The 27,745-nt window shown below is 40.4% G+C and overlaps 3 protein-coding genes and 1 long non-coding RNA gene across 12 annotated transcripts; 3 read left to right on the top strand and 1 right to left on the bottom strand.

Moving 5' to 3' along the window:
• The first annotated feature begins 76 nt into the window (after positions 1-76).
• Positions 77-13,308, top strand: bdnf (brain-derived neurotrophic factor). 7 transcript variants are annotated; one of them, XM_060071589.1, is made up of 3 exons: positions 77-545; positions 1,287-1,401; positions 12,255-13,308. In XM_060071589.1, exon 3 carries the CDS (start codon positions 12,276-12,278, stop codon positions 13,086-13,088), a length of 813 nt encoding a protein of 270 aa, XP_059927572.1. In that variant the 5' UTR covers positions 77-545; positions 1,287-1,401; positions 12,255-12,275; the 3' UTR covers positions 13,089-13,308. The 7 variants fall into 7 exon arrangements, with proteins under 7 accessions (XP_059927572.1, XP_059927569.1, XP_059927574.1 ...); XM_060071591.1 differs by lacking the exon at positions 77-545 and adding an exon at positions 621-777; XM_060071586.1 differs by lacking the exon at positions 1,287-1,401.
• Positions 13,309-16,422: 3,114 nt separating this feature from the next.
• On the top strand, positions 16,423-22,732 carry lin7c (lin-7 homolog C (C. elegans)). Its single transcript, XM_060070597.1, has 5 exons — positions 16,423-16,625; positions 17,164-17,282; positions 17,395-17,466; positions 17,548-17,757; positions 20,091-22,732. The coding sequence occupies exons 1-5, from the start codon at positions 16,589-16,591 to the stop codon at positions 20,256-20,258; spliced, it is 606 nt and encodes a 201-aa protein (XP_059926580.1). The 5' UTR covers positions 16,423-16,588; the 3' UTR covers positions 20,259-22,732.
• Positions 18,365-19,882, bottom strand: LOC132471516 (uncharacterized). The gene is made up of 2 exons (XR_009528852.1): positions 19,829-19,882; positions 18,365-19,787 (listed from the first exon to the last, which is right to left on the bottom strand). It is a non-coding gene; the product is annotated as an uncharacterized LOC132471516 (long non-coding RNA).
• A 2,302-nt stretch (positions 22,733-25,034) lies between the features above and the next one.
• Positions 25,035-27,627, top strand: LOC132471513 (large ribosomal subunit protein P2-like). Of its 3 annotated transcripts, none has more exons than XM_060070602.1 (5): positions 25,035-25,164; positions 25,641-25,764; positions 26,812-26,860; positions 26,998-27,096; positions 27,514-27,627. In XM_060070602.1, the coding sequence occupies exons 2-5, from the start codon at positions 25,642-25,644 to the stop codon at positions 27,588-27,590; spliced, it is 348 nt and encodes a 115-aa protein (XP_059926585.1). In that variant the 5' UTR covers positions 25,035-25,164; position 25,641; the 3' UTR covers positions 27,591-27,627. The 3 variants fall into 3 exon arrangements, with proteins under 3 accessions (XP_059926585.1, XP_059926586.1, XP_059926584.1); XM_060070603.1 differs by having other exon boundaries at positions 25,132-25,185; XM_060070601.1 differs by lacking the exon at positions 25,035-25,164 and adding an exon at positions 25,517-25,539.
• Positions 27,628-27,745: the final 118 nt, after the last annotated feature.

The raw sequence follows: 27,745 nt of genomic DNA, 5'->3' as shown, positions 1-27,745 counted from the left end.
CGTTACCTTATCCTACCTGGCTCTGCCCCATCTTGGGTGGGAATAAACAAGTTGTGCGTATCATGCGTTATAGGCCTATATCCTTTTGTCGAGGTGGGAGTGAGTGGTCACACATGATTCAAATATGAGTGTTCCTTAGAAGTTGTAGGTGCCAGTTATTAAAAAAAAAGGTGATTTCGATTTAATCATTGCATTGGCGATTTGCCCAACAAACACTGGGGAAAAACTTCGATTGCCTTCGCTCATTTCAATCACGACCACTAATGGCGTTGTCCGGGCTGAGGTATTGCGTATATCTATACAAGCTTTTCTGAAACACGGCTCTTGTTGATAGTTGTCCGTACTGTAGAGCCACCCAAGCTTGAAGAAGAAGGATATTGCAAAGGGGTTATTAGAATCATAAGTCACCGAAGTGGTGGGCGATCTACTAGCACTGCTGAAGTTCTCCTAGGATGACTTCAAACTAGACTATCTACCAGCAGCTGTTGGGAGTGAGTGGATATTAACACACTTCTATCTCCGGGACAGCGTATTGGGGGAAAATGGTAAGTAACATGGAAACATCATCATTAGAAGGGATCAGTACCAATAAATACAGTCGTGCTTGCTGTTTTGGTCTCACAACGCATAGCTGGATGCGGTGGACTCGTTTGGATACTTGTGAGAAAGTGGGAACAAGAGACTCTATGTCTGATGAGGCTGATGTTGACAAAGCTTTGTGTGGAAAAGATTGTGTGGCGTTTCTCGGCGCAGGATATGCCGGTACAGTGAAAAGAGGTAAGGCAATGAGGGGGGAAATCTTCCATTGTCTCTCTGTCGCGCAAAGTGTGGATCTCGTGTAATGCCATGCAGGCTTGTGCAATTGGCAACCAGGGATCTGTTTTATGCATGTATGTTTTTCTGAATGTTTAGTACAGGGAAAAAAGCAACATATGCGTGTCTGTAAGTGAGCTCTTAACATGGTATTAAGAGCATGGCAGTATTGCATCGGTTGTCTGCTTTGATCTGTGTCATTTTGGCATGCCATTGGAGCCTTCGAGGCGAGATTTTTTATTTTATTTTGTGTGTGTCTGCCGGCTCTTGGTTAAAAGATGTGTAGGGCTATTCTAAAGGAAATTATGTCCGACCAACATGTAATCAAATATTAGCAGGACAGGCACGACAAGGTGGGAAATTCACGTGACAAGGCGCGGGGAAGAAGGATAGTAAAGCACTTTCAAGTGGCACTCAATCCCAAACTATAGATCTGTGCCCCTATAGTTACCCTGGCTGTGTTATGCTTTCAGCACGTTGGACAGAGGCACCGGATTCTTGCATGGACTAAAACACCGAGTGGACGCCAACTCTCTCTCTCTCTTTGCCAACCCCTTCCCAAACCCGGGATTCTTTTTTCAACTTTTGGTAAGCCAATAAGCCCACTAAGGGGGGCCTGTGTTCTGAAAACGGATAACGAAAAAAAAGCGCTTGCCAGTAAAAAAAAAAAAAAAGCCAAACAAAAAAAAAGCTTGTGCTTTAAAGATGTGTTGCGCCCGGTGATAGAGCATGTGAAAGTTGAAATGTTGGAGCCACTGTAAGGCGTCCGTTCTCTTACCCCCCCGCTCCGTTCTCGCTAGTCTACCGCGTTAACTTTGGGACATGCAAGTCTTGGTCGTGGAGATCTAACCACGTAGTGGTTATCTGCCCTTATAAAAGGTAAGAGTCCAATCTATTGTTTCCATGTCACTCTTGCTTCTTTCGTATTTTTACGGTTTGGGTTTGGAAGATGAAGTTGTATTCAGCACATAGGGGATGTGCGCCTATGCGCTTGGAGTGATCTTATTGCCAGAATAGAGGACGCAATGCAAATTGCTATCTCAGTGTTATTTAATGGATTCGAGTGTGGTTGGTCAAGGAGACCATTAGCATCACATTATTTAAAATTGTGATGGTGTTCAAATGCAGTGTAGCCTATAGCTCGGACTAGGGCAAAAACATCCAAACAAATAGAACGGTGGTGTTGAGAAAAGGCTTTTCGAGCGCTTTCCGGACTTTGGGAACACCTAACCTGCTGCAACACCATTTGCGTAATCGTTGCGTTGTGCCTAATCATGCTCCCGATGTGGAACTTACTCTGCAGTCCTCCTTCTGCTCTGCACGAAGAATAATACGAATACTGCTGCATTTACCAAATATATATATATATATATATATATATATATATATATATGTATATATATATATATATATATATATATATATATATACATATCTATATATTTATATACATATGCCTTTCCATCCATTAATCTATCTATCTCAATCTATCTATGTATTTGTCTATCTTTCTATCTTTCATCCTTCTATCCATCTACCAAGCTATCTTTCTATCCATCTATTCATCAATCAATTCATCTATCTATGTATCTATCTATATATATATGTCTATCCTCTTTCATTTGAACTGTTTAGCCATTTGTATAGACTATCAGATATAACTCGGCTTTGATTTCCCCGACAAAATCGCAATATAGCGTCGTTATCTCAGTCATCGCGATCAAATCACTTATGGTTTTACTACGACCGCTCCTTGGTTTCATTCATAAGGTGCTCCTACTCCCGCTCCGGCTTCACCTGCTCCACCACCCCCTTTGTCCGCAGCTCCACACTTCACATTCCGCTCGGCCCAGGCAACGACCAAATAATTCAACACATATTAATTCGTAATCATCTTGACAAATACTAATTGTCGGGATATCCCGTGGGACTCCAAACAGTAGCCTAACCTATGCAAATTATTATATTATTTGGTATGGAATTACAATACAACAAAAATAGGCGTGGTCTAACAGCTTCTATTGACAGATGTGAAGGCTAGAGATGGAGAGAGAGATAAGATGGCTTGATGTGCGCTTGTTTAAAGAAGTAGCCTGGATTTCTCTGGACAGAAAAATCATGTAGAGGATCCACATTGGGTTGTGTAGATAGCCTACCGGGGGATTCTGCTAGTTTTTATATTCCTGCTGCCCCACGACCGCAAATAATAGGAGCCTATCTGTTTTTCCCTTTCCTGGTCAGACCATCCTGATCGGCTTATAATAGCGTGTACACAAGCGTGTGCTGTTTTCCTCCACACGCTTCTAGGGATATCCTACATTTCAAAAGCATTCCGCTGCTATTTCTGGATAAAAAAAATCATCTTCTGTATCCGAATGGAATCACTCGATCATTTCAATCAATGTCCAATATGGATCAGATAGACCCACAGTGGAGAGAGTGTTGTTCTTACTGATTACGATGTATGATTTATTTGTTGCCATGCATCAAAAAACTCCTATTGCTTATTAGGCGACGTTGGGTGTTATAGTGCGCTTCTTTGGGCTAGAATCTACGTCACGCCATAATTAAGCCTGTCAGAATTGAAAAATGCCCATCGGCTGATTAAAATATAAAAATATTACATCTCCCATAAATAGCCTTGAATGAACAGTCATCCTACAAAATAAAATATTTTAACGAACGAGCCATGATTTGGTTTGAATTTAGATTATAACCCATTTGTTTGGCCCTTATAAATAAAGCAGCGCGCGGGTAGATGGGATGTTACTCAAGCTGATTTGCAAATAATCGTCTAGTTTTTGTGTATCAGCTTCTCTTTTCGCCGTTTCTAAGGCGGCAGCGGTATAGTTTAGTATGAACACGGCGGAGAGCCGTGGGATGATGGTGTGGGTGTGGGCGTGTGGGGGGAGGGGAGCGCGGAGGCGGGGTAGGAGGGGGGTCTGTGGGGTGGCACGACACACTTTGTATGTATGAAGGTTTTTTTATAGAACTTTCTGCAATGTACGTCATCGGATGGGTCCATAAATGGGGCTGTGTTATCTTACCGAGAGTCTCCCATGCAGCCGGCCCCGCTCTCTCTCTCCCCCCCCCCTCTCTCTCTCTCTCTCTCTCTCTCTCTCGCTGCAGAGTTAGGGTGGGCGGCAATACCACATCTGATGGTAAGGTTTCATTCCGAACAAGATGAAATGCTTGGCATCACTTGACGAAATATCGGTGCTGCATTCTTTACAGATGATTCATAGACCAGGGGCGATCATATTCAAATGTAGGCCTTTTGTGTGTGTGTGTGTGTGTGTGTGTGTGTGTGTGTGTGTGTGTGTGTGTGTGTGTGTGTGTGTGTGTGTGTGTGTGTGTGTGTGTGTGTGTGTGTGTGTGTGTGTGTGTGTGTGTGTGTGTGTGTGTGTGTGTGTGTCATGAAAATATTATAGCTCTATGTCTCGTTCTTTCTGTTCGACCAATGGTTGGGTTTTTGGACTAGACATCTGGCGAAATCTATTTTAATGCAGGGTTATATATGAAGGGATTTTAACTCGGTGTGGATTTGTGAGTGTTCACAGGCCTGTTAATTTATCTCTGTATGTAATAGAAAGACGTTGCGCTATTTAAGCTATTATTTTTTTTTACTGTAGATTATATTTGCTAAAGGTGAGTCTGCTGTAGTGGATGTACATCGCACAAAGTAAGAAGCGATTTATCATCGACTGTCCCAATAACCCGACAATAAATTATTTTGTCAAAAAGATGATGGAAAATAGCCTCTGTAATTGATATGCCTATATAGGCTCATTATCATCAGCTATTGCTCTGGTCTGATGACGGTTCGTCAGAGATTATTTTTGCCGTTTTGAAAATAAGTGATGGGTATTTTTGTTTCTTTAAAGACGTCAGAAAACAATAGGCTGTTCTATTGTTAGATCATCCTCCATGTATGGATCGCAGAGGAACGCGTGTCCAGGTGTTGGCGTGACGCCACTGCGGGACATGGGTTCAAAGTGTTATGTGTTAAACATTTAAATAGAGTTCCTCACATCTTCTGACAATTAACCCAATTAAAAATATCAGGACGATTTGTGTTTCTAAACATCACATATCCTAAATAAATCCAATTTACGCCATGCGGTTGTTGTTGTTGAAGGGTGCCAACATATTTTATTATTATTATATTCATTTAAGTATATGTTTAAACTGCAGGCCTATAGGTGGGCGTGTTTATCTTTTTTCACAAGCCTGAATGTATAGCCACTGTTTCATGGAATGCCTTGCAGAACGATATTCGAGAGGTCTATTCAAATAATAAAAAAATTTGCGGGGCTTGTTTTGCATTCTCCCGAGAATAGTTCACATGCACTTCTTACCTCAATGCTTTTTACTTATCATATAGAAAAAATGCTCATGTCTATTTTAGCCCGCATGCAACGTGTGGGGATGTTCAACAAAAGTAATTAGGAAGAGAGAAGGATAGGAAAAAATCCCGGTGGATGCAAGAAAGAGGGGGGCAGTGTTTCACGATTTAAGATGATGACTAAAATCCATGGATCCATTTGAGTTTGTGGCAGTATTAACATAACCATTTCAGGAAATATAATTAATAACAACGGAAATGATGCAGATTGTGTTTGCCTTACCACCCTACACCAATTATTTCACAAGCAACAATTAGCTTTGAGGCTGAAGATTAGTCACGTGTTCTTATGTGCTTTCCCAGAAACCCTGTTAAGCGTCACCCATTCTCAGAAATGGTTTTGTATTGCAATCAGGTTTTCCAAAAGTAGCCTAATGTCTTTCAAACCTCCTTCTGGATGCCCGTCCACGGTCAGCATTGGGCCGTGTGGACTTGTCATTAGAGAGCGATTGGTAGGCTAATTAAAGTAGGCTACTAAATTGGGATATAAGTCCTCGATTCTGCACCAATTTATTAGTATTTGGCGTGGGTGTGACCCGATATGTGTTCCTAATTGAGGCAACTTGCACCAGTTTTCCACAGATATATTTGATGTTCAAACATCCAGAATCTTTAACAAAGTGACGAGTTTTATCATAAATAAATTGGTATTGAAGGTATTATGACCTTTTCCCTAGTTCAAATGTGTCTGTTCATAAGCTCTACATGTCCGTGTATCAAGTACATCCGTCTACAGATTCTGATGCGTGAAACCTATGTCTTCCTCAACGCTCCGTGTTGAGCCACCTTCAGTTATGCGCTGCCTTTGCAGAAAAATGAGAGAGAAGCAGTGTTGTTGTTTTTTTTGCTCTTCTAATGGGATGCCAGGTGATTTATTTATGAATGACTTTGTTGGAACAACCCCTTGTGCAGTGTGCGATCCCCCCCTCCTTCTTTTGGAGTCATGTCGCCGAGTGATTGCTGATGCAATACTTTGTCATCCAGAGTTTGCCCTCGCCTCCTGCGAGCCTTGGGGGAGGCTATATTCATCTTGGCATGATCCCCGGGTGTGTTGGAGGTGGGAGTGACTCATGGAGCAGGTGTGAGCTGCAGCATCCACTCCCGTACTGCCGCTACATGCCAAACGAGAGCCCTCCGACTCATCCGCTCGTGCAGAGAGGAGCCCCATCATAATACATCTCTTTACATTGGAGTACCTCCAAGCCACGGGGCCAATAAGATGCTTGGCCCCTGATTGAGGACTTGTGCGGTCAGTAGGGGACTTTTTCAAAATGGCTAGTGCACACTGTGACTCACCAAATGGCAACTGTGACAGAAATATATATATATATATATATATATATATATATATATATATATATATATATATATATATATATATATATGTATGTATATATATATATATATATGTATGTATATATATATATGTATGTATATATATATATATATATATATATATATATATATATATATATATATATATATATATATATATATATATATATATATATATATATGTGTGTGTGTGTGTGTGTGTGTGTGTGTGTATGTATATATATATAAACATGATGGTTTGACGAAGGAACATATAGGCCTATATTATGCACCAAGACCAAAAATAATCCTAATCTGTATGCATATGTAAGGGTTTGGTAGGGGAATGTTACATGCTACACGTCAATATTCTGGTATAAGTGGTAATAACAGTGTTGTAAGGACATTTTAAGACAACAATAACAAATGGTAGTGCATTCTTATGTTATCATTGTATTGCAATTCTTCATTAGATGGCTACAGTGTTTCACGATAAAACTTTGTTTAACTTTATTCGTTTATATATAGGGCTTGGTCTATCTCTTCTAGAAATATCGTCGTAGGTGAATGAACATATAGCCTAGTCAACAATATGTGGGAATATAGACCTATCATTTGAGCTTATGCGCTCAATTTAATAATAGAAAAGGAAATGAGATACCATTGTATAGTTTGGTCTCCATTGATAGCCTATAATAGTACATCCAGCAGTGAACTTCACAATTGCGCCAAAGTCTAAAACATGACCCAATGCGGAAGGCGGGGGGAGGGGGGGGGGGGTATTGTCTGGGGGGGGTTATTCGACTTAAGTCCATGCCGTTAATGGTCGTAGCTTAGAGAAGGAAAAGGACAAAAATAAATGCAAATGAACGACCCATGAATGTTTTCTACCTCTGGGGGGCTCTTGTATCTTGAGCTCGGTGGCAACCAGTCAGCCGGCGGCTGGAGTCACATGTTGCGACGTCACCGTGTAGTAACTTACTGTAGTTGTAAAGGATCGTCATTCGCAGCGCGCTCCCGGTCCATAGTGCGGCTGCAGCTCCACAGCATGCAACAACTTCTGCTCCCCGCACCGTCTGCAGAGAAGCCGCGCAGCCATGGGACTCCATTTCCTCATCCATGCAATTTCCACCATCAATAATTTAATCTATTTGCTCCAAAGCTGAAGAAGACACATCACCCAAAGATATATCTCGGAGGTGACTGTGGGGGAAAATATTGCTTTTAAGTTATAACTCAGGGGAGTAGTCTTGACACATCCCAGATGACTCTGTCTCGTTGAGTGAGTCTCTTTACGACTGGGCAGTACAAAAAGGTACGTGTTCGCTTATGGGCTTGTTTTCATCACTTTCGCTTGTTTTCAAATTGTTGGGACGGATGTTAAGTCCGATCCTGATGGGGATTATCCCTCTAACGCACGACCCGGTGGTGCAGCTCGACAAGGGATACGTGTAACCGAATCCTCTCGCTCATTAATAAAGAAGGGGTTATTATGTTGATTGGATTTCTAATAGAGTCCGGGAAAGGGAGCTCAAGTAGTCCTGCGTATATACAGCAGAATGCTGTCGTGTGCTGAACTTAGTGATCTACTCGATCTGCCGTCAGAAAAAAGGTAAACTATTTGAACTATCCAACGTGTTTTTTAAAAGCAACCGAGTCAGCCGCTGGGCCTTAACATCATGCATTCTGTAGTCCCATCTTAGCAATGTTTTGCTCATGACCAGACGAGGAAGCTTGGAACAATCCTCACAATGTAGTCTAGCCTTTGCTCATCTATCCCCGCGCACCAACACCTAAACAAAGTAGGTTTTGTGCAGAATAAACAAGAAGAAGGAAAAACTAAGTGATTAACTCATTAAGACTTTATAAGAAACTTGAGACCCACGCGACAGTTTTTTTGCCGACCCATAGTTAGGTTAGAGTTCAGTCTAGGAGATGACCCTAAAAGAAACCTTTGTAGATTCCGAAAACATTTTGCTTTTCTTACTTTAAGAGCATGTGCCTTCATCACGAATATCTTCCTGAGCGACTTGTTATTGCTGTACTGCTATGGGGCTATTGTGGAGTGATGTGTTCAAATGTAGGCTAGAAAATATCTATCTATCCATCTATCCATCTATTTATCTATCTATATTATTTCCCTGCTCTATAGGTGTGTGTGTGTGTGTGTGTGTGTGTGTGTGTGTGTGTGTGTGTGTGTGTGTGTGTGTGTGTGTGTGTGTGTGTGTGTGTGTGTGTGTGTGTGTGTGTGTGTGTGTGAGAGAGTGTGCGTGCGCGGGCGTTTGTGTGTGCGCGTGTTTGTGTAAAGGGAGTGTGCTGATATTCTAGTCCCTAACATTTCACGGTCTCAGGCGCCACCTAGCGTCAATGTTTGGGAACTGAACAACTGTTCTTTCCCACATGCGTGGTACTACTTGTAATGAATTTCTTGCGTGCCTGTGTCAAATCTAAGTGTTTATGGTAATCTAACCATTAAACTGCCTCAAGTGCCCGACGGCCTTTGCTGTCGATGGAGAAAGGTATCTCTGTGTATCCAGTAGCATTACTTATTCAGGAAACAGTCTCTAAACAGACATTAAGCCTATAAAAGTTATACATCAATAATCAACTAATAATAACGTTAGGTAAAACAGCTAGCCAATACCCCTGATGAGCGGGGAAGTTTGATGTGTCGAGAAGCTATCAAAGATGAGTCATCCTTGGTTATGGGAAGAAGATTAAGTATTATTTCGATCCCTCCTGTCAAACGTTTTATGTGGTAACAGTGGACCATGCCTTGAGGCTAAGTATAATTGAAATGCTTTGAAATGCTCATCTTCTAACTCATGTGCGTTGTGTGTCGAATTGGAAACAGCGCTCTCAGAGAAAACAAGCATCCACATGTGTCATCCATTACATATAAAGCCTAATTGCCTTTGCCTTGAATTGAGGAACAAATATGTGGTGTGCTACAAAACAGTATGTTTTTAGGCTTTTTACCTAAGAAGCGCTTTGAAATAACAAGCAATAATCTTAGATTCTTATTTAATAGTGTTACTTTTTTATTTTATTCAAGAAGGGGTTGAAACTAATATCAAGTAGTCTGGACCGAAACACCAAAATGTGTCAACACTTGTAAAGAAGTGAAAGACAATGGCATGTATCAAATAATAATACCGGTCCTTTGATGCTTTAAAGGAAAAATAAAGACTTTCCAGCATCTTTCAATGGAGGGATTTAACACAATAACCTCCACATGACAAAAAGAACATGGGAAACAAAGCCTTTGTATAACAATCTAACAGGTGTCCATCTTGAGGTGTGAACAGCAATTCTTTCTTTTAGCCTCACCTGCCTCAATACTTTTGTCCCTGAATCAAGGTGTGTTTGCATTTCACATGCAAATATCAGTGCTGCTCTTCACCAGCAGAATGCGCTCAAAACATGATTCGGTAACAAGAAAAACCATGATAAATCAATTTTTTTAACAGCATTTTGTTGTTATATTTTATCTGTATTTATTCAGTTGGATTGTGTTTTTCGTCTATCCTTGTTAATCATATACATTAATAGCCTTAAAAATACATTTGTTTAATTAACTGTGAATCTGACTTGGCCAGACTTTTCTTAAAGACATGTCAAATATGAAGAAAACAATGGTTTCTATTACCGAACTATAAGACATTATGAGCAAGTCCCGCAGCAGTTAAATGATTCACCGGCTATATTGCATAGTACCAGGATGTTGATCGAGAGCATCAGCCATATTGATTCTCCTGATGGAAACAGGAAATCACAGAAATAGAAATGAAATGGTTTGTTATTCCCGGTGTGAGGATACCCAGAGGAATGGCGAGCAATTGCACACTGATTAGTGGCATTACCCCCAACAACCTCCCCCCCCCCCCCCCCCTCCATTCCCTCCCCTGTGGAGACCTGCGAGAGACGTCATCACTGGTTGTTATGCTGCGAAATGACGCGGGTCGCTCTCTCCCCTTCCTCCGCCTCCTCCACCTCCGCCCCCCCCGCCCGGCTACTGCAATATTACCCGTGTGGTCTGTCAGGGAAGGTGCAGCACTCTGGCTGCTGCAGCTTCACCGTTAGGTGTGACACCTAACAATGATCAGACCTCGCCCTTCACCACGATAAGCGCGTAACGGTGCCCTCTGCTTCTAGTGGCGCCCTGTGCTTCTAACGGCGGGTAATGGGACCATAGATTGAATGAGAAGCGGGTCTACGCAAACAACAGATTTTCTGGAATTCAATGTCTTATCTTTTGTGTCGAAGCAGCCTTCGCAGGTCCGCTCAAAAACAGACCCGAACATGGTTCCTGTGTTTTGACCTTTGTAACCCGTCGTCAACCAGGCGCCCCGCATCCAAAACCTTGAACGTCTCAAACGTCTCAGTGGCTCCGTTCTCATTTTCATAATGATTCGAAAATAGGCTTTCATGAATAAAAGCCTAGTAAAAAGGGAAAAAGAAAAAGGTGTTGGGTTGGTGTGTTAATCCTAGTTATTTTAAGGGGCTGGTGTTGTTTTCGTCAGTGAGGGAAAACGCTCCCATCCCCCCCCTGCACACCCAGCCCTCCCCATGTCCTCTCGCCGTACGCTCTCACACTCCGGAGAAGCGCGTCACATAGCTCAGGGGCTGTGAGGCTCATTAAGAAGAAGGATGTGATATTCTGAATAGAGACTGAGACTCCCGGCACGTCTATTTATAGACCAGATATCTCTATGCCGGTCGCCGTGGTGTTGGTTAATTGCAGCAGCGGCCCAAGACGCCAATTAAGAATGAAACAAATGCTTTTGAGGTGGGGTTTGCTCCTCCCTTCTGTTCAAGTCTTTCTCTCCATCCCTTTCGGAAGGAGAGGGGAAGTGTTCCATGTTTATTCCCGTAGTCGGTTGGGACACAGGAAGGACAGCATGCCCAGTGCAGTCCAAGCCTCTCTCGGGCTATTTTTAAATGCCCCTCTCAGGCAGCAGAGAACTAGGTTTCTTTTCATCATAATTGCTGTCTCTTGTTCGTGTTCTGCTGGGATGCTTACCAATACAGTGATAAACAGGGAATCTCAGTGTGGCTTCAGGTAAGGGATGTATATCCATCCAACTGGCTTTAAAGTGTTAAGGACGTCTATGTCCGGCTAAGTCTGGTCTTGTGTCATGTGACTATTGTTCCCCCTGCAGTGCCTGCTAATAGTGTGAGCGATGCTTTGGAGCCTTGAGGTACTTAAGAGTGTGAGGCGCATGACGCATCTCTCAGACTTCCCGTATCCCATCCTATTAGTTGCTTCCCCTCCACTCTCATCACTCCCATGCCAGAGCAGGCGCGCCTCCTCTATAAATGCAGTTTCCCATTCATGAATATCCAGACCACTACAGGATCCTAACTGTGTGTCACACCGAAGGAAAGGCAAATGTGGTGAAACAACCTGCTATTGCTGGACTTTGTTGGTCTCATCAACAACTGCCCACTGTTATTATTGCAATTATTTGTGAAATGTCCTATGTCCACTCCACAATTGGTCCCTTGGCAACAATTGGGGGTTAACTGACAGAAATGGAATATATTTATGTGAAAAAAAACAAAAGTCTCATATGTCTGCCATAAAACGATAACGACCTTGCCACCGACGGCACCTTTGCTTGATGACTTTCGTCCATTGAAATAACAGGATCCCGGCAGACATGCTTCTGGACTAACCTGACTGTCCTTCTGTTTTTCTCCCCTCCTATTGTTTCTGCAGTTCCACCAGGTTAGAAGAGTGATGACCATCCTGTTCCTTACTATGGTCATTTCATACTTCAGTTGCTTAAGAGCTGCGCCCCTGAGAGATGCCCCAGGCATGCGGGCCCACCGGACAGAAGGCTTCTTGGGCACTGCGGCGACCGAGGCCCGGGGCCACGGGACTCCGCAGAGCGGGGCCGGGCCGGGCCAGCGCGGGGCCCTCCACTCGCTCACAGACACGTTCGAGCAGGTGCTAGAGGAGCTTCTGGAGGTGGAAGAGGAGGCGGCCCAGTTGGGACAGGGGGCCGAGAAGGGCCCGGCGGGAGGGGGCGTCCTGGAATCCCTGGTCGCCACGGAGACAAAGGATGTCGATCTGTACGAGTCACGGGTCATGATCAGCAACCAAGTGCCTTTGGAGCCGCCTTTGCTCTTTCTTCTGGAGGAATACAAAAATTACCTGGACGCGGCTAACATGTCCATGAGGGTGCGGCGACACTCGGATCCCTCAAGACGCGGCGAGCTCAGCGTGTGTGACAGTATTAGCCAATGGGTGACAGCTGTGGATAAAAAGACGGCAATAGACATGTCTGGGCAGACAGTTACCGTCATGGAAAAGGTCCCTGTCCCCAACGGCCAGCTGAAGCAATACTTTTACGAGACCAAATGCAACCCCATGGGTTACACAAAGGACGGCTGCAGAGGAATAGACAAGCGGCACTATAACTCCCAGTGCAGGACAACCCAGTCCTACGTGCGAGCGCTTACCATGGATAGCAAAAAGAAGATTGGCTGGCGGTTTATAAGGATAGACACTTCATGTGTATGTACATTGACCATTAAAAGAGGGAGATAGTGTATAACATGTATAGATTTTATTGAAGAGTTTGAAAAATGAAAGAGAAAAAATATCTATTTGTATATATACATAACAGGGTAAATTATTCCGTCAAATGAAAATTTTATGGACTGCATGTAAAAAAAGATGACGTTTATACAGTAAAAGTGATACTACAGTCTATTTATTGAACATATTCATGACCTTGTAAACAATTAAAAAAAAATCTGATCAGTCATTTGCGCCCAGTTCAAATTACTATATCACATTCCTCAAGACATTGTGACTTGTTTACGTTGCCAAGAATTAGAAAATGAAGGAAGAATCAGGCAAGGAAGGAGGGACAATTCCATCTTCAAAAGCTTGCATGCTGCTTCCATTGTGAATTGAGAAATCCTCCTCTAAAAAAATTAAGATGATGCCGACCAAAACATTTGGTTTGCATACTCAGCAGAAAAACGTTTTTCCTCTCCAGTAATTGATCTGTTTACCGTCCTAAACCTCACGAGGTGATGTTACATACTATGTCAAGGTGCTGTTGTCAAAGCTTTGCTGTCTATTTTTTTATCCCCACCAGAGTACTATATATAAGATTATATAAGAATATAAAAGAGACTATATATATATATATATATATATATATATATATATATATATATATATATATATATATATATATAATTTATTCATTGACATGTTTCTGGGATAACAATACTCATTTTGTATGTTGTGAAGTTGTTTGCAATATTAAACTGAAATATCTGAAGAAATAAAAATGAATATAGGCAAATGAAAAGAAAAGCAATGTGGATAAAGTTTGAAAAAATGCTTTTTCATATAGATTAACACAGACAGGCCAACAGACAGGCAGACTTCCAGGCAGACTGACGGATAAACAAACAGCAGACGGGCAGGCGGGCAGGAAAGCCAACAGGCAGACAGAAAGACAGAACAGCAGAGAGATAGACCGATACGCTGACAGCCAGACAAAGTAATATTAAATAGGCGTGTTATGGGCAGCGGCACCATCAAGTAATTAAGATGTGCTGGAACATCATTGTCTTAAATGTCCTGTGAAAAAGAGGAGGCATAATGTTGTGATTAACTTAGTAGAATACAACAATTTTATAAAACCACATTTTAATATAATGAGATGAACAAAGCCACTTATAAAACAAAAACAAACACAGTTGTTTGATAGATCAGGTATGGTTATTTCACTATGGATGCAGCAGTATTAGCAGAACATTTACTTATTTGAAATTCTGGGCATTGATACAGACCATATACGTAGAGGTAATGGTATCCAATCCAACTCATGAAGTTTTTATGGGAGATGAACTGACACGGAGCCTATCTTAGCCATAATTAGACCTCTGCCTGATTCAGGTTTTTGCAAATGCCATGATTAAAGTTGGTTGCACACTTACTAACAAATAATGATGAATCAAATAATCTTAACAAACACCAATTTAAGGAGATTTTAGCTATGTAAAATCTATTGAAATATATTTATCATTTGTTTGGCGGTTTTGTTTCCAGACACTTTAAGGTAAGTGCATTGGTAGAAATAATTGGAAGAAAACATATTTCTTCATAAACAGAGAAGATGTTTAACTCTTTTGTTTCTGAGAACCTCCAGGGGAGGGGCTTCATAGAGCAGTTTGTGGTTGCGTTCATTATCTAAGCTGACAGTGTTGAGTTTCCATGCCAACAGTAAGAAACATGATAAGCCTGTTGTATATCAAATGGCCGATCCCATTACTTCAGGAAAAGAGCTAAGGTTGGCTCACATTTACGTACAACTGGATCAAGTTAAGAAGCTTTATTCCTTCAGCAACCAAAGTATGGAATGCATTAGTAGTCACAAGGATGAATGTTTTTAAGCAAAAATCCACCCTTTAAAGTAAGGTAGGCTAGTGCTTCTGAATATAAACATAAACATTTACATTTCATTACTATGTCATGAGTCAAATGTAAATGTTTATGTAATTGTAGTGTGACATTGTCTGAGCATTTACATAAAAAAATTACATTTGACATATGTAACACTACAATTATTTAAAATGAGAAATAAATGTATTGCAATATTGTATTAACTATAGGAAGTACATTTTTCCTTTGTTTAGGATGTGCTTATGGAGCGAAAGCAAGTTATTTTAACTCTTGCTCCAGTATCAGTCATTTACAAGGACTTGAAAGGAGAACCCAAATAAAGATATATAATGTATATCAAATCGAGGTAAGTTGACAAGTTCACAGCCCCTGAAGTCTGACAACAGCCCCCTTCCCCCCCAGTATTATTCTCCCATAGCACACATATTACACAGGCAATACACATTTATTCACAGCCAACTGCATGTTTATTCAAAATCTTTGCCCATAAAATACAATCGTTACTTTACCGTGTCTAGAATGAACATTACATTTAAGAAAAATATTAAAAGAAAATACAAACAATTAAGGTAAGTAAGGTTGGGGTTCTCTCTCCTGAACCCAGTCCCCCCATATCCACCATCTGTAGTGTTCAACCAGTGTTATCTATTTTGAAGATTACTTGACATTAAGTTCTTTGTATCGCTTCTGATCTATACATATTTTCTCATTGGTAACACAGTTATATACAAATTTGTTCAAGAAAATTCCTACCATTGCCCATTGCTTGGCTGTATTACTTAACAATAACCACTAGATGTAGCTATTGTTCATTTGAGAGAAATCCGTTTGCCGACAAAACTATTATAGTCTAATATTAAGTGTAACACTAATGTAGATTCCAAATCAAAAATGTCCCTTCTAAAAGTGTGTGTGTGTGTGTGTGTGTGTGTGTGTGTGTGTGTGTGTGTGTGTGTGTGTGTGTGTGTGTGTGTGCGCGTGTGTGTGTGCTAAATGTTGGTTCATTCAAAATGAGCCAACATTTACCAATCACTCTGCATTGTTTACTGGGCTCGGGCTCGTCGCGAAGAAGTACTGGCAACGTGCAACGAGAGAGATGCATGAGCCATGTTCCTTTCAAAATAAAAGCATGTTTTCAGATTATAAATACAATGAGGACGAACAGCCGGTTTATAATCTTGAATAAATACTGAGGTGTTGGGATTAAATATGTGCATTATATTATATGGTCATCAATGCAAACATGCACTTATATTTTGCTATTTTGCAAACATGCACTTAACATTTCTATATTGCATTTCAAGACTAGTGTTTGAATACATATAATATTAAATTAAAGAAAATATATTCACTTGTCTTTTGGTGCAAGTGTAATATAACAATGCATTTGAGATAAATTCAAAACCCCATCTTCCACAATATTCAAAAAAGTATTGTTATACTTTGAAGGTCGACATCGGAAGTCAAACATTTTCTGCTAGCTTGACCCAGACCTGCCTTGACCCTAAACAAGCTAACTGCTAATCAGATTTAGAGTCTCGGTTTTGCAAACATATCCCGACTTTCACACATTATTATTTAAAAATCATCTACCTGGAGCCTGATATTTCATCATTCTAAATATGGCATCACTTGGGGAACCTGTACGACTGGAGAGAGGTAACTTAGCGGGGAAGCTAACATTAGCTTACAATTGTCTGTTTATTTTTCTTGTTGTCTATGTCTCTGATGATGTATCATCTAGCGAATGCAGAATATTCACGTTGGTTTTTGTCCTAAAGTCATGCCAATTATGTCAATTGTGCACGTAACCAGGACGCTAAGAAGTAGCATTAGTTTGGAGAATTTGAGAAAGGAGGCGTTTTATTATTGTGGCTTTTCTAATCATTAGTTCCGGTGACGACTCCGCTAAACCATAAATAGTTAGGTCATAATAAAAATATATGGTATTTTCTTTGAAATACCGACGTTGTATCGAGCTAGCTGCATTTCTGAGTCATTCACGAACACGAATCACCAGTTCAACCAACTTCAAACCAAAACAGAAAGGTTCTCTGCTAATTTCAGCTATTCAATGTAATGTATCTTATGTATTGCCATGTAGAGCTTATTTCTACTTGGCCAGTCCACATTTCTCTTATAATGTTCGTGTTGCTTACGATATTGAAACATTAGGTTTTGTATGTTTTCTTGTAAGACATTTCAAGAGCTATCGAACTTCTGGATAAGCTCCAAAGGACCGGCGAAGTGCCGCCTCAGAAGCTTCAGGCACTGCAAAGGGTTTTACAGAGCGAGTTCTGTAATGCTGTTAGAGAGGTAAGGTGTCCTTACTTAAATAGCATGGTTTACCACCTTATAACTCTGTGAAATACATATATATAAATAATGCTTCGTCAATTAACAGCCGTCTTGATTTTACATTTTACAGGTGTATGAGCATGTGTATGAAACGGTGGACATCAACAGCAGTCCCGAAGTCAGGGCCAATGCTACAGCCAAGGTAAGGAGGATAAACTATGAGGAAAGTTTAGCAAGAACGGGGTGATTGATTTCCAAGTAACCCTTCTAACCCTCTCTGTAGGCTACTGTTGCAGCTTTTGCCGCAAGTGAAGGCCACTCCCATCCCCGCGTGGTGGAGTTGCCAAAGACAGAGGAAGGGCTGGGGTTCAATATAATGGGAGGGAAGGAGCAGAACTCTCCCATTTACATCTCCCGCATCATCCCAGGTGGTATCGCTGACCGCCACGGTGGTCTGAAGAGGGGCGATCAGCTCCTGTCTGTGAATGGCGTGGTACGTTCATGCATCCGAGTTCAGACGAAACTAGGGCTAAATGTATGTTATTGTAAGAGTAACCTTTTACTGGCTCTTTGGGGTTAGGTTACGTCAGTCCAACATTATGGCTATAAGCCTTTAGATCTGATGGGCGAGAGGGATTCCCTCGTGTCAGAGATAGCGAATGCCTGGGCCGTGGTTGGATAATAAATAAATAAGGATTCATTAATTTTCTATAGCGCTTACAGTGACGAAGACATAAACACGAAGAGGGTGATGACAATCAGGGGGGACAAGGGAAGACAGCATAACAGAGAAGAGAAGCAGGGTGGAGTGTGATAGTAGATAGGGATAAGGGTGGTCATGCGTAGGGGAGGTCATAGGCTTGGGAAAATAGGTCGTTTTTTAAACGGGATTTGAATATGGGAAGCGAGGGAGAGTCGCGGACAGGTTGGGGGAGAGAGTTCCAGAGTCGGGTTTTAAGTTTGGATGGTCGGACGGTCAGAGTGAGAGTGGAGGAGGTTCGGCAGGGGCAATGGGGGATGAGGAGGTCAGACAGGTAGGGCGGGGCCAGGTGGGGAAGGGCTTTGGAAGTCAGGAGGAGGAGGATTTTGAAATTGATACGTTGTTTGATGGGGAGCCAGAGGAGAGTGAAGAGAACAGGAGTGATGTGTTCACGAGACCGGGCCTGAGTGAGAAGGCGCGCAGCAGCAGTTTTGGACCATTTGGGGTCTATGGAGGGAATGAGAGGTGATGCCGGTGAGGAGGGAGTTGGAATAGTCTAGATGGGACGAGATGAAGGCGTGGATAAGGGATTCAGCAGCAGGGGGGGACAGGCAGTGTCTGATTTGGTGATGCGGCGAAGGTGGAAGTAGGAGGTATTTACAATGGAGCTGACATGGGGACCAAAGGAGAGGGTTGGTTCCAGGATAACTCCAAGATTGAGGACCAGGGGGGAGGGAGTGATGGTCGAGGTGTCGATGGTGAGTGGGATAGGTTCAGTTTTTTTTGAAGGGATTTGGTGCCTATGAGGAGGAGCTCTGTTATGTCACTATTGAGTTGTGGGTCAGCCGTGTTTTTATTGTAGAGATGCAGGTTTCGAGTTCGTTGAGGCGAGGATTTTGGGTGGGTTTGGTTGTGATGTATATCTGAGTGTCGTCAGCGTAGCAGTGTAAGTCCAGGGTATAGTCCCAAAAAACATCTGCCCATGTCTTTTCCTAGGCCTTGATGGAAAAAAAAAAAAAGTCGAGGTCAAGGTAAGTTTGGGCAAAGACAACCAAGGGGCTAAGAGAATCTACTTCACTTGCACTAAGCTACGTAATTATGCAACATCCGATGTTATTGGTGTGGGTCCGTCTACTAGATGTACTACTAAAAGCGCATCAGAGATATTTTGCCCTGTGCCTTATTACTGGGCTGTATCATGCAGGCCAAATAAATGCGGACAACCCGGTATAAAATGGGTTGTCCGATAAATGGCTCATTTATCGGAGTTTGTACCATCAAATCCCGTCACGTGCAGTAAAATCTGTTTAATAATTGATTTGATACCCACACAATGCAATAATAACCATGGATTTGTTAACCATTATTTGCTACCAGTCACAAAATGTGAGCTATTCGAAAACGTTAACCAAAATTGTTGTCATTATCAATACTAATTATCGTACTCAAGCACCTTCCTTTCCATGCATGACCCGGTACTTCCGGGTCATTTCCCTCAGAATTCCTATCCTTCCTGGCAAAAACAACTATTACCCTGCGTTCACACCAAAAGATGCAAAAAGTTGACGCACGTCGTGATCCCATTCAAAGTGAATGTAGAGACGCGTTGCTGCTTTGCTGCCGCAGCATTTGCTGCCGAGAAAACGGGCAGCAAAACTTGATTTGCGGCGCGTCAAAATCTGATTTGCGGCGCGGCATGCCCGTGCCCGCTGCCGGGCACGGGCGGAGGGCGCGTTCACGTATTTTGCGGCGCGTCAAATGCTGCTCGAGTTGAAATATTTCAACTTTTGACGCGCCGCAAAACCTTTGACGCGCTGCAAAACCTTTGACGCGCCGTAAAACTTGATTTGCGGCGCGTCAAAACTTCGGCGGCAACGCGTTCGGGCAGCAAATGCATCTTTTGGTGCGAACGCAGGGTTAAACCGTAGCCCTATAAAATAACATAAACCAACCAATAAATGAAAAATGCCCATTAGAAGTGGCCGAGGCTGGCTCAAACAGGGTGTTTTGGTTTTAGGGTTATGCTAACCCTAAAAAATAACTGTGTTTGATAAACTAGTTTATTATAAAGTTACTGCCTGAAGCTCATTATAATACATTAACATGCACTTCCTCTGTTTCTCCAGAGTGTGGAGGGGGAGCACCACGAGAAGGCAGTTGAACTACTCAAGGCAGCGCAGGGAACGGTTAAGCTGGTGGTGAGGTACACCCCCAAGGTCCTAGAGGAAATGGAGTCCCGCTTCGAGAAAATGAGGTCGGCAAAGCGCCGGCAACAGAACAGCTATGCCCAGTAGTGGTCACCCCTATGGTTCCATGCCCAGACCCTCACGCGTATTCTCTCTTCGGGCCATCCCTAACCACACCCTGTCCTTGTCCCTTACCAGCAAAACAACACTGAACCCCATGTCTAGTTTGTCATCACAAAGTGTGCTACTACGCCTTTTCTGTAGCTTTTTATGAAAAAATATATTATTCTACTATTGTAATCTTGCTGGACAATGCAACTCAAGAACACTAGGCTGATCAAGCATTATTTTTGTAATTACGTAATTTGGATCCACTACAAAATCCCAATAATGTTTTTTAAGCTTTTTTTTTTAGCATAGCCAAATTGTCTCAGGGCAACTGATATCTCCTATTTACTGTGATCAGTCTCAATTTTACTTTTCCTAATTGTTCAGTGTAAGCAATATCATGACTTTATTTAGACAATGATGATGGTAAGATCGACATGAAATCAGAAAATGATGTATGTATTCAATTTCCTTCAAGTCACTTAAAAATGTTAATTAGTAGTTGTTAACGTAGAGATGCACCTCCAATTTTCCATCCTCTTTGTGTTATGCAATTCTTAACAGTCCTTCAAAGACTTGTGAAGCTTAGCTTTTATGTAATTTGTTTAGTTGCTATGTCGGTATGGTTGAAATTGGGACCAGAGCATGGATGCAATAGCTTTTTGTCACCACACCAATAGACATAATATATGTGGCATGTTTCCTCACTATTTATTTTGGCCTGAATTTACTTACTGAGATTAACTTGGTACCATGTCTCTTTTCTTTGGCTTGGGAAATAGAATGTGTAGTGATTTACTTGTCAAGCACTTGATGCATTTTGTCACGACAGTTAGTATTGTTGTTTTTTAACCCTGCTAATTACTGCTTGTTCATACCGCTTGCATCATTTAAAAGTGCAACGTTAAGAAGGATATTTGCACACGGTTTCACAATTGTTCTTTGTCCACCTCTTATATAACTAAAATTGGGCATTCCTTCTTGGTGTAATTGGCCCTGAAAAGGCATGGCACATCTAAATAATTATTTGCGGTGTTGAGCTAGTTATACATCTTTTTATTATGGAATAATGAACATTATTATTCATAATATCACCATCGATAGTTTTTTTATACATTACTATATCTATATATGTACTGCATTTGTAAAGGGACACTTATATAGACCTATGGATCCGAGACCATCAGTGGAAACCTTGACGTCTATCAAGGATTACATCTATTACACATATTGGATTTACTCAGAATCTGATGCAATAATTTCCAATAAATAGACTTTACTCATCTTTAACAAGATTGCATAATAAAGGTACTTCCCAGCTCACTGTTATGGCTATTCTCCTCAAAGCTAAAACCTGCACCATCAGTCAACGTAGCTCTTCATAACAATCAGAGCTTCTGAAAATCCAGTCTTAATTTGTGTTACCACATGGTTTTATTTTGTTTATCATGTTAAGGTGTCGAGTTAAACAAAATGTCCCTTTACTACTCAGTCTCAGGGTCAATTATTGACGGAGGGATGAAAAGGATTTGCTGAATTTTTACATGTGAATGTTTGACACCAAATCCAAGAAGCTATCAACTCCCTTGTTATAATGTCATCAGTGTTAGTTATTTGCCCCCTTGCTTTTCTTAATTTATCAGGCATGTGTTGCAGGTTATGCCAGAATGGTTTCCGGCCAATCATGACTAAGGAATTACTTATACAGATAAACGTTTTCTTTTTTTAAGAAATTATCGTTTTTAATTTGCTAGTCATTATATGTAAATCTGTTGTCATTCAAAAAACAATGACCAAGATTTGGTCTGCATGAATTTTTGACTCCACTTTTTTGATCAGATATCTTAACTAATTGGCTGCAACATGTGTTTGTTTGAGAATTGAATTTCATATAATGTCATAGTACTATAGGTAATTGGGCATTTAAGTAGAATTGGTTATAGCTTTAATGGCACAAGTTGTGTAGCTAGTTTTATTATATACCTGTTACTTTAAAAATGTTTAAACTTGTAATTATTTGTGAAATATGGTCATAACGCCCCATGTTACGGATCAGGCTTAACTTTTGCTAAAAATGTCGTATTTTCTTTTAGTATTTTCTATAACCATTTTCTTTGGTGGCTGTTGATTTACAGGGTTGCATATCAGAAGCCTCAATGTTCAGATTTTATTGCTTCATGAACTCTGACAAGGTTAACTGCCCTAAATCAGCCATTAACATAAAATATCATTATAATTGAACTTTTCCCCCCTTTCGAGTATTAAGACCAAACATTGGAATTGACCAGTTTTGATAATATGTGGAATGTAAAACTAATTTCTCACTCATCTTGGCTGTATTGGGTGCTTAATTGAAGTTGTCCGATATGCTGTTACATTAAACTGGAATGTACTGTATAATAATTTTGAGATTGTAACTTGGAGAAGAATTAGGTTGGAAAATTCACAAAATAAAAGACAAAAATGACTATGAATGTTTTGTTTATATTATAAATATCAAGTCATTGTCAGTTGGGATGCACAGGTGAAAAAGTAAATTAAGACGTGAAGCTTATTGGAACGGAAAATTATCTACAAAAGTAAATAAAATATAAAATCCTTAGAAAGAAGTTGACATTCCTCAGCTCTATAGAAAGGAAGACACTTCCATGTCACATTAAAACAGTATAGTGCAGACTTTTATTGTACATATAAAAGATTTAGTTATTTGTGAGACTAGTTTAAGAATAGTACTGAATACATTTGAATGGGAGTTTTAGGATTCTTTCTTCTGATATCAGTTTAAGGATATTTAAGTTGCATTACTTATAACATCTGTAATGGTACAATAAATTGTCTATAGTTTTAATCTGTATGAAGTGTTAAATAGCTGTTAACTTGGTTAAAGTGTTCAGATCTCATGGCTACAACCCTAAAACATGTATTAGGCTGGGCAAAGATTTAAAGTTTTAATCGCATAGTATTGGTGAGTAAACTTGCAATCAATCACACTTTTAAAATTATGTTTTAAATCCACTCCATTTTAAGTTAAATGAGATTATCAAATGGAATGACACATTATCATTCATACCAAATGTAATTAATAAGCAAAAACTAGACCAAGTGATCTTGAGGGAGTTTTAGTGACTCACTCAGTGTGGGTTGAATATGAAATTTATGGAACACCACAGGGGAATTGTAAACAGGCTGCCACTAACTGCAATTGTAATCAGTCACTTACTGCAAGTGCAATTTAATGTTAAGTAAGTGGAACTAAAAACTAAAATGATTTCTGATATGAATGTTGACATTCTGTGGGCAAAACCTTTCAATATCAAAGAAAAAAAAAAAAAAGTGTGTTTGTGTCAATTTGTATTAATCGCGTTAAAATAAGATTGCGTCAAGACGTAATTAATGCTTTAACTTGTCCAGCCTATATATATATATAGAAATATATATATACAAATATATAAAATAAATATATAGTGTGCATATAGTGCTCTTGAATACTTAATAATTATTGATATAATAGAAGCACATATGTCCTTGATATAGATCAAGATATAAGAAGATCAACATTAAAAACAACAACAAGTTGTTTCATGCTGTCTGCAGCATTGTAACGGCTGGCAGCATAAAGACTTGGCCGAGGCACTCTGGTGTGTCCAGTGGAGGGATTAAGGGCTCCTCATCAGCCCTAACTCATTAAGAAGGGCTCTCTAGGAACACATTGATCCTTCCCTGCTTCCTCACGTCCAATAACAGACTTGTTTGTGCACATCAGATTTATGGTCCAAGCCTCTGAGGCCGTCCTCAGTGTCTCATGGTTACATTCCCACCAAATCTAGGACAGTCCCCCTCCTTGGCATCCGTCATGATCATGTGGACACCAGATGAGTCATGAACTCATTTCTTTAAGTGACGCCATCAGGGGTTAAAGAGGAAGTCTTGGGCATTGAGGGTGGAGGGGAATAGGGAAATGGTTCCTAGGAGTAAGACAGTGTTGCCCAAAAACATATCTTCGGTAGGGGCCATTTGGCCATAGCATAGGGCAATGGAATAATTCAAGCATGTGATCCTCATACAGCTGCATTGTGGAGCATGAGGTGATGGACCAGTGTCTCCATTCCTCATTCCCAAAGCAAATGATCAAATTAAATGAATCACTAGGTCAAGTAATGTGTGGTTTTGTATTCTCAAGATCAGATCTTTCTTGTACTTGAAAATGTTGTTTTTCTAATATTGGTTATGAACAATTGTAAAATATTGCCACCATGATACAATATACATACAATGTTGGTAAATGTGTATATGTTTTCGCACCACCCATTGATGATTATAATAACATACAATAAAAGTAACATAATAGAGTAGGCCTACCATGGGATTACTGATAAAGAATACGATCAATCAATCACTTGATTTGATATCCTCAATCAATCAATTTACCCGCTCTTTGGGCCTTGTGTGTTGAGTCATTCGAGTCAATATTGTATATATTCGTCTGATGTATTTATTTTAACTCTCTAATGTTTATCTTTCCATCTATTTTTACTTTTATTATTAAGTTATTTTATTTCTTTGTTAGTTCTTGTCTAGTATTAATTTAACTTTGAAATGATGGCTATTTAGTGCTCAACTATCGTCGTAATTGGCAACTATGTAATTCTGTTTTGTGTTTTGATAGCGGCGATATTTAATTTCCAATCCAAAAAGTAAATCTCATAATTTCTAAAAGGTGAAGCACTTCGTGGGCTTGTTTTGAGTGTGCCTCTTTTGTCATTTTGTCCAAGTCGGTATATATTTTTCCCGCGAGATTTGGTCTATGGCGTCATCAGTGAACGCTTCTTCAGTTTTCTTTCTACCACGTAACTTCCTTTCCGCTTGTACGAATCTCACCGAGAACACGCGTTTACCTCTTCTGCAAGTGAGTGAACGGTTAAACAATGTATGAATAAATATATAGATCTCAGAACAGTTTGTTCATCCACGAAAACTCCTCAATATTTGTGTCTTTAGCGATATCTCTAGAAACTATGTATTTGTAGTTGTTTAAACCAGAGCAGAATTAGCTTGAACATGCTAAAGTAAGCTAGTGCACAGGGGCACATAATTTAGCACAAAGCAAATAGTTATGGGATTAACCCAAAGCATTGTTCACTATAAACAGTTGGTTTGAACAACTGTAGTTAATTTCGACATCACATTCCAACATCCAAGCAGCATCATCTTTGTAGTCTGATTCAGTTTAATGTAAATTGCCATCATCCGCCTGTCAGCATTAGGCTGACGGCTACATGCCGTGAGTAACATGTTTATAAAAGTTATATATTTGAACCTTTTGAGGCCGTTTTCTCCACTCATAATAATGGTCTTGTTGCTCTTCTTTGCCTATTTCTACAGAATGCGTTACGTTGCCGCTTACCTGCTCGCAGCCCTGGCTGGCAATGATGCTCCTCAGGCAAAGGACATCCAGAAAATCCTAGAAAGCGTTGGCATTGAAGCTGATGACACCCGAATGCAGAAGGTCTGACCATATCCAAATTATCGTCTTGCAACCAAATATATTGTCCATAATGGGCATTGCATATGTGTGTCGACTCATCACTATGGTACTATGTCCCATAGTTCACCCTTTTTTTTAAACAAATTAACTCAAATTGTAAGGGGGCCACCATATGGCTATAATACACCCAACCATTGAAGTTGACAGTGCAGTCTATTTTGTAATGCTTACATTATATGCATATCAATACATTGTATATTCAGTTAAAGGCACCCAGTGCAACTTTATGTAAACATCCAATGAAAAATAAACATTAAATTTCTAGTCTTTTTTACACGTAGTAAGTTTCAATAACTCCATACCATTACATATCGACATTCAAGGAGCAAAGATGAGACGTCGTTGTGTGGTGAGAACTGATAGAAAATCGTAAACAACAACAATCGCCGGTGGGGAGAAGCCATTTTTCCATTGACTGGAAGCCTGCTTTATTTATTGTAGGTTACAAAAAATAAAGAAAATGGCGGCATTGTTGTTATCGATTTTGTATCAGTTCTCACCACACAACGACGTCTCATCTTTGCTGCTTAAATGTCGGTATGTAATGGTATGGAGTTATTGAAACTTACTACGTGTAAAAAAGACTAGAAATTGAATGTTTATTTTTAAGCCTCGAAAGTTGCACTGGGTGCCTTTTTTAAAGAATGAAGTAGGGTTGTAACTGCAGGGGGTATTTCAGACCATCAAACACACATTCTGTCTGTTTCACTCATTATGGGCTGACATATGCTGACATATTGTCAATAAATCTGATTATCAAACGTGTCCATTTGCCCAAGTTGTTGAGTTTGTCATATTGAAACATTTTATTCAACATGGCTTTGTTAATTGTTAAATTATGTATATATGAACCATTCTAGCATGCCGTTATCAAGCTGTTAATTGCCCATTCACCAGGAAGACATTGTAACTAGGATTCCTAAGATTTTATCGGAGCCTCAGACCAAAGTAATCTCAAAGCAAATCGGTTCTGTGTTCTGGGGATTAATTCAATTTTCTTCCTAATAGGTAATCTCTGAGCTTGATGGTAAAAGCATAGACGAGGTCATTGCTCAAGGTGAGTTTTTGTCTGTCTATACATTGTGCTTACATGGCTAGCTAATTTCAATGCTTTCGTTCTTATTCTAACATTATGACTTCTTGGCTAAACGTTTTGTTACTTTATTTGACCTGACATCACTTGTCTCTTGGTAGGTAATGGCAAGTTGGCCAGCATGCCAGCAGCTGGTGCAGTAGCAGCGGTAGCCACCTCTGCTGCGGTTGTCGCTGGAGGAGCAGCAGCCCCGGCTGCAGGTGAGCCAGGGCACATTGGACATGATCCAAAAACAACATGCACATAATTCTATCACACATGGTTCTTTACTTACACTATTCTATCTGGTTATGTACATACACTATTCAGGACACGCACTATTGTATGTATGTATGTAATAGCAACCAAAACCTTGTGGGTTGTAATTAGATGCATGAAATGCATGTAAACTGCTTGCTGGAAGAAATTATCACCGACATGTGATTGCTGTAAAATAATGAATGTGTCAAAGTAGGACTATAAGCTCGTAAATAAATTATGCTGTCGAACCCCTGCTAAATGAAATGCAAGCCTGATAATAGTTTCCTGCACATTGGTTCGTTTTGTGCTTGACTGTCCGGTCTAGAGTCATCTACTTCAGTAATTGCATGTATTGACTGTCACTTACTGTATTACAGCTGAAGAGAAGAAGGAAGAGCAGAAAGACTCTGATGAGGGGTCTGATGATGACATGGGATTCGGCTTGTTTGACTAAACTTGTTAACCTCAGAAATAAAATTTGTATAAAATACCGTGCTTGAACATTTGTCAATTGAAATGCATTGCTACTTTTTAACAGCAGTTGTGGTGTAGAAGGGCTTTGGCCCAAATTCGGAATGGTCTAAAACGCTTACTTAACCCAAATCCTCC

Source organism: Gadus macrocephalus, chromosome 14 (genome assembly GCF_031168955.1).
Source record: "Gadus macrocephalus chromosome 14, ASM3116895v1".
Classification (NCBI taxonomy): Eukaryota; Metazoa; Chordata; class Actinopteri; order Gadiformes; family Gadidae; genus Gadus; species Gadus macrocephalus.
Note: the sequence above shows the minus strand (reverse complement) of the source record. Positions and strands in the feature narration are given on the sequence as shown.

Coding starts and splice junctions, on each gene's coding strand:
- LOC132471513 (XM_060070601.1), top strand. Junction 25,765..26,811: donor ATGACACCCGAATGCAGAAG/GTCTGACCATAT, acceptor TCTTCCTAATAG/GTAATCTCTGAGCTTGATGG. Junction 27,097..27,513: donor AGCAGCAGCCCCGGCTGCAG/GTGAGCCAGGGC, acceptor ACTGTATTACAG/CTGAAGAGAAGAAGGAAGAG.
- lin7c (XM_060070597.1), top strand. CDS start 16,589: ATGGCATCACTTGGGGAACCTGTACGACTGGAGAGAG. Junction 17,283..17,394: donor TCTGTAATGCTGTTAGAGAG/GTAAGGTGTCCT, acceptor TACATTTTACAG/GTGTATGAGCATGTGTATGA. Junction 17,758..20,090: donor TCCTGTCTGTGAATGGCGTG/GTACGTTCATGC, acceptor CTGTTTCTCCAG/AGTGTGGAGGGGGAGCACCA.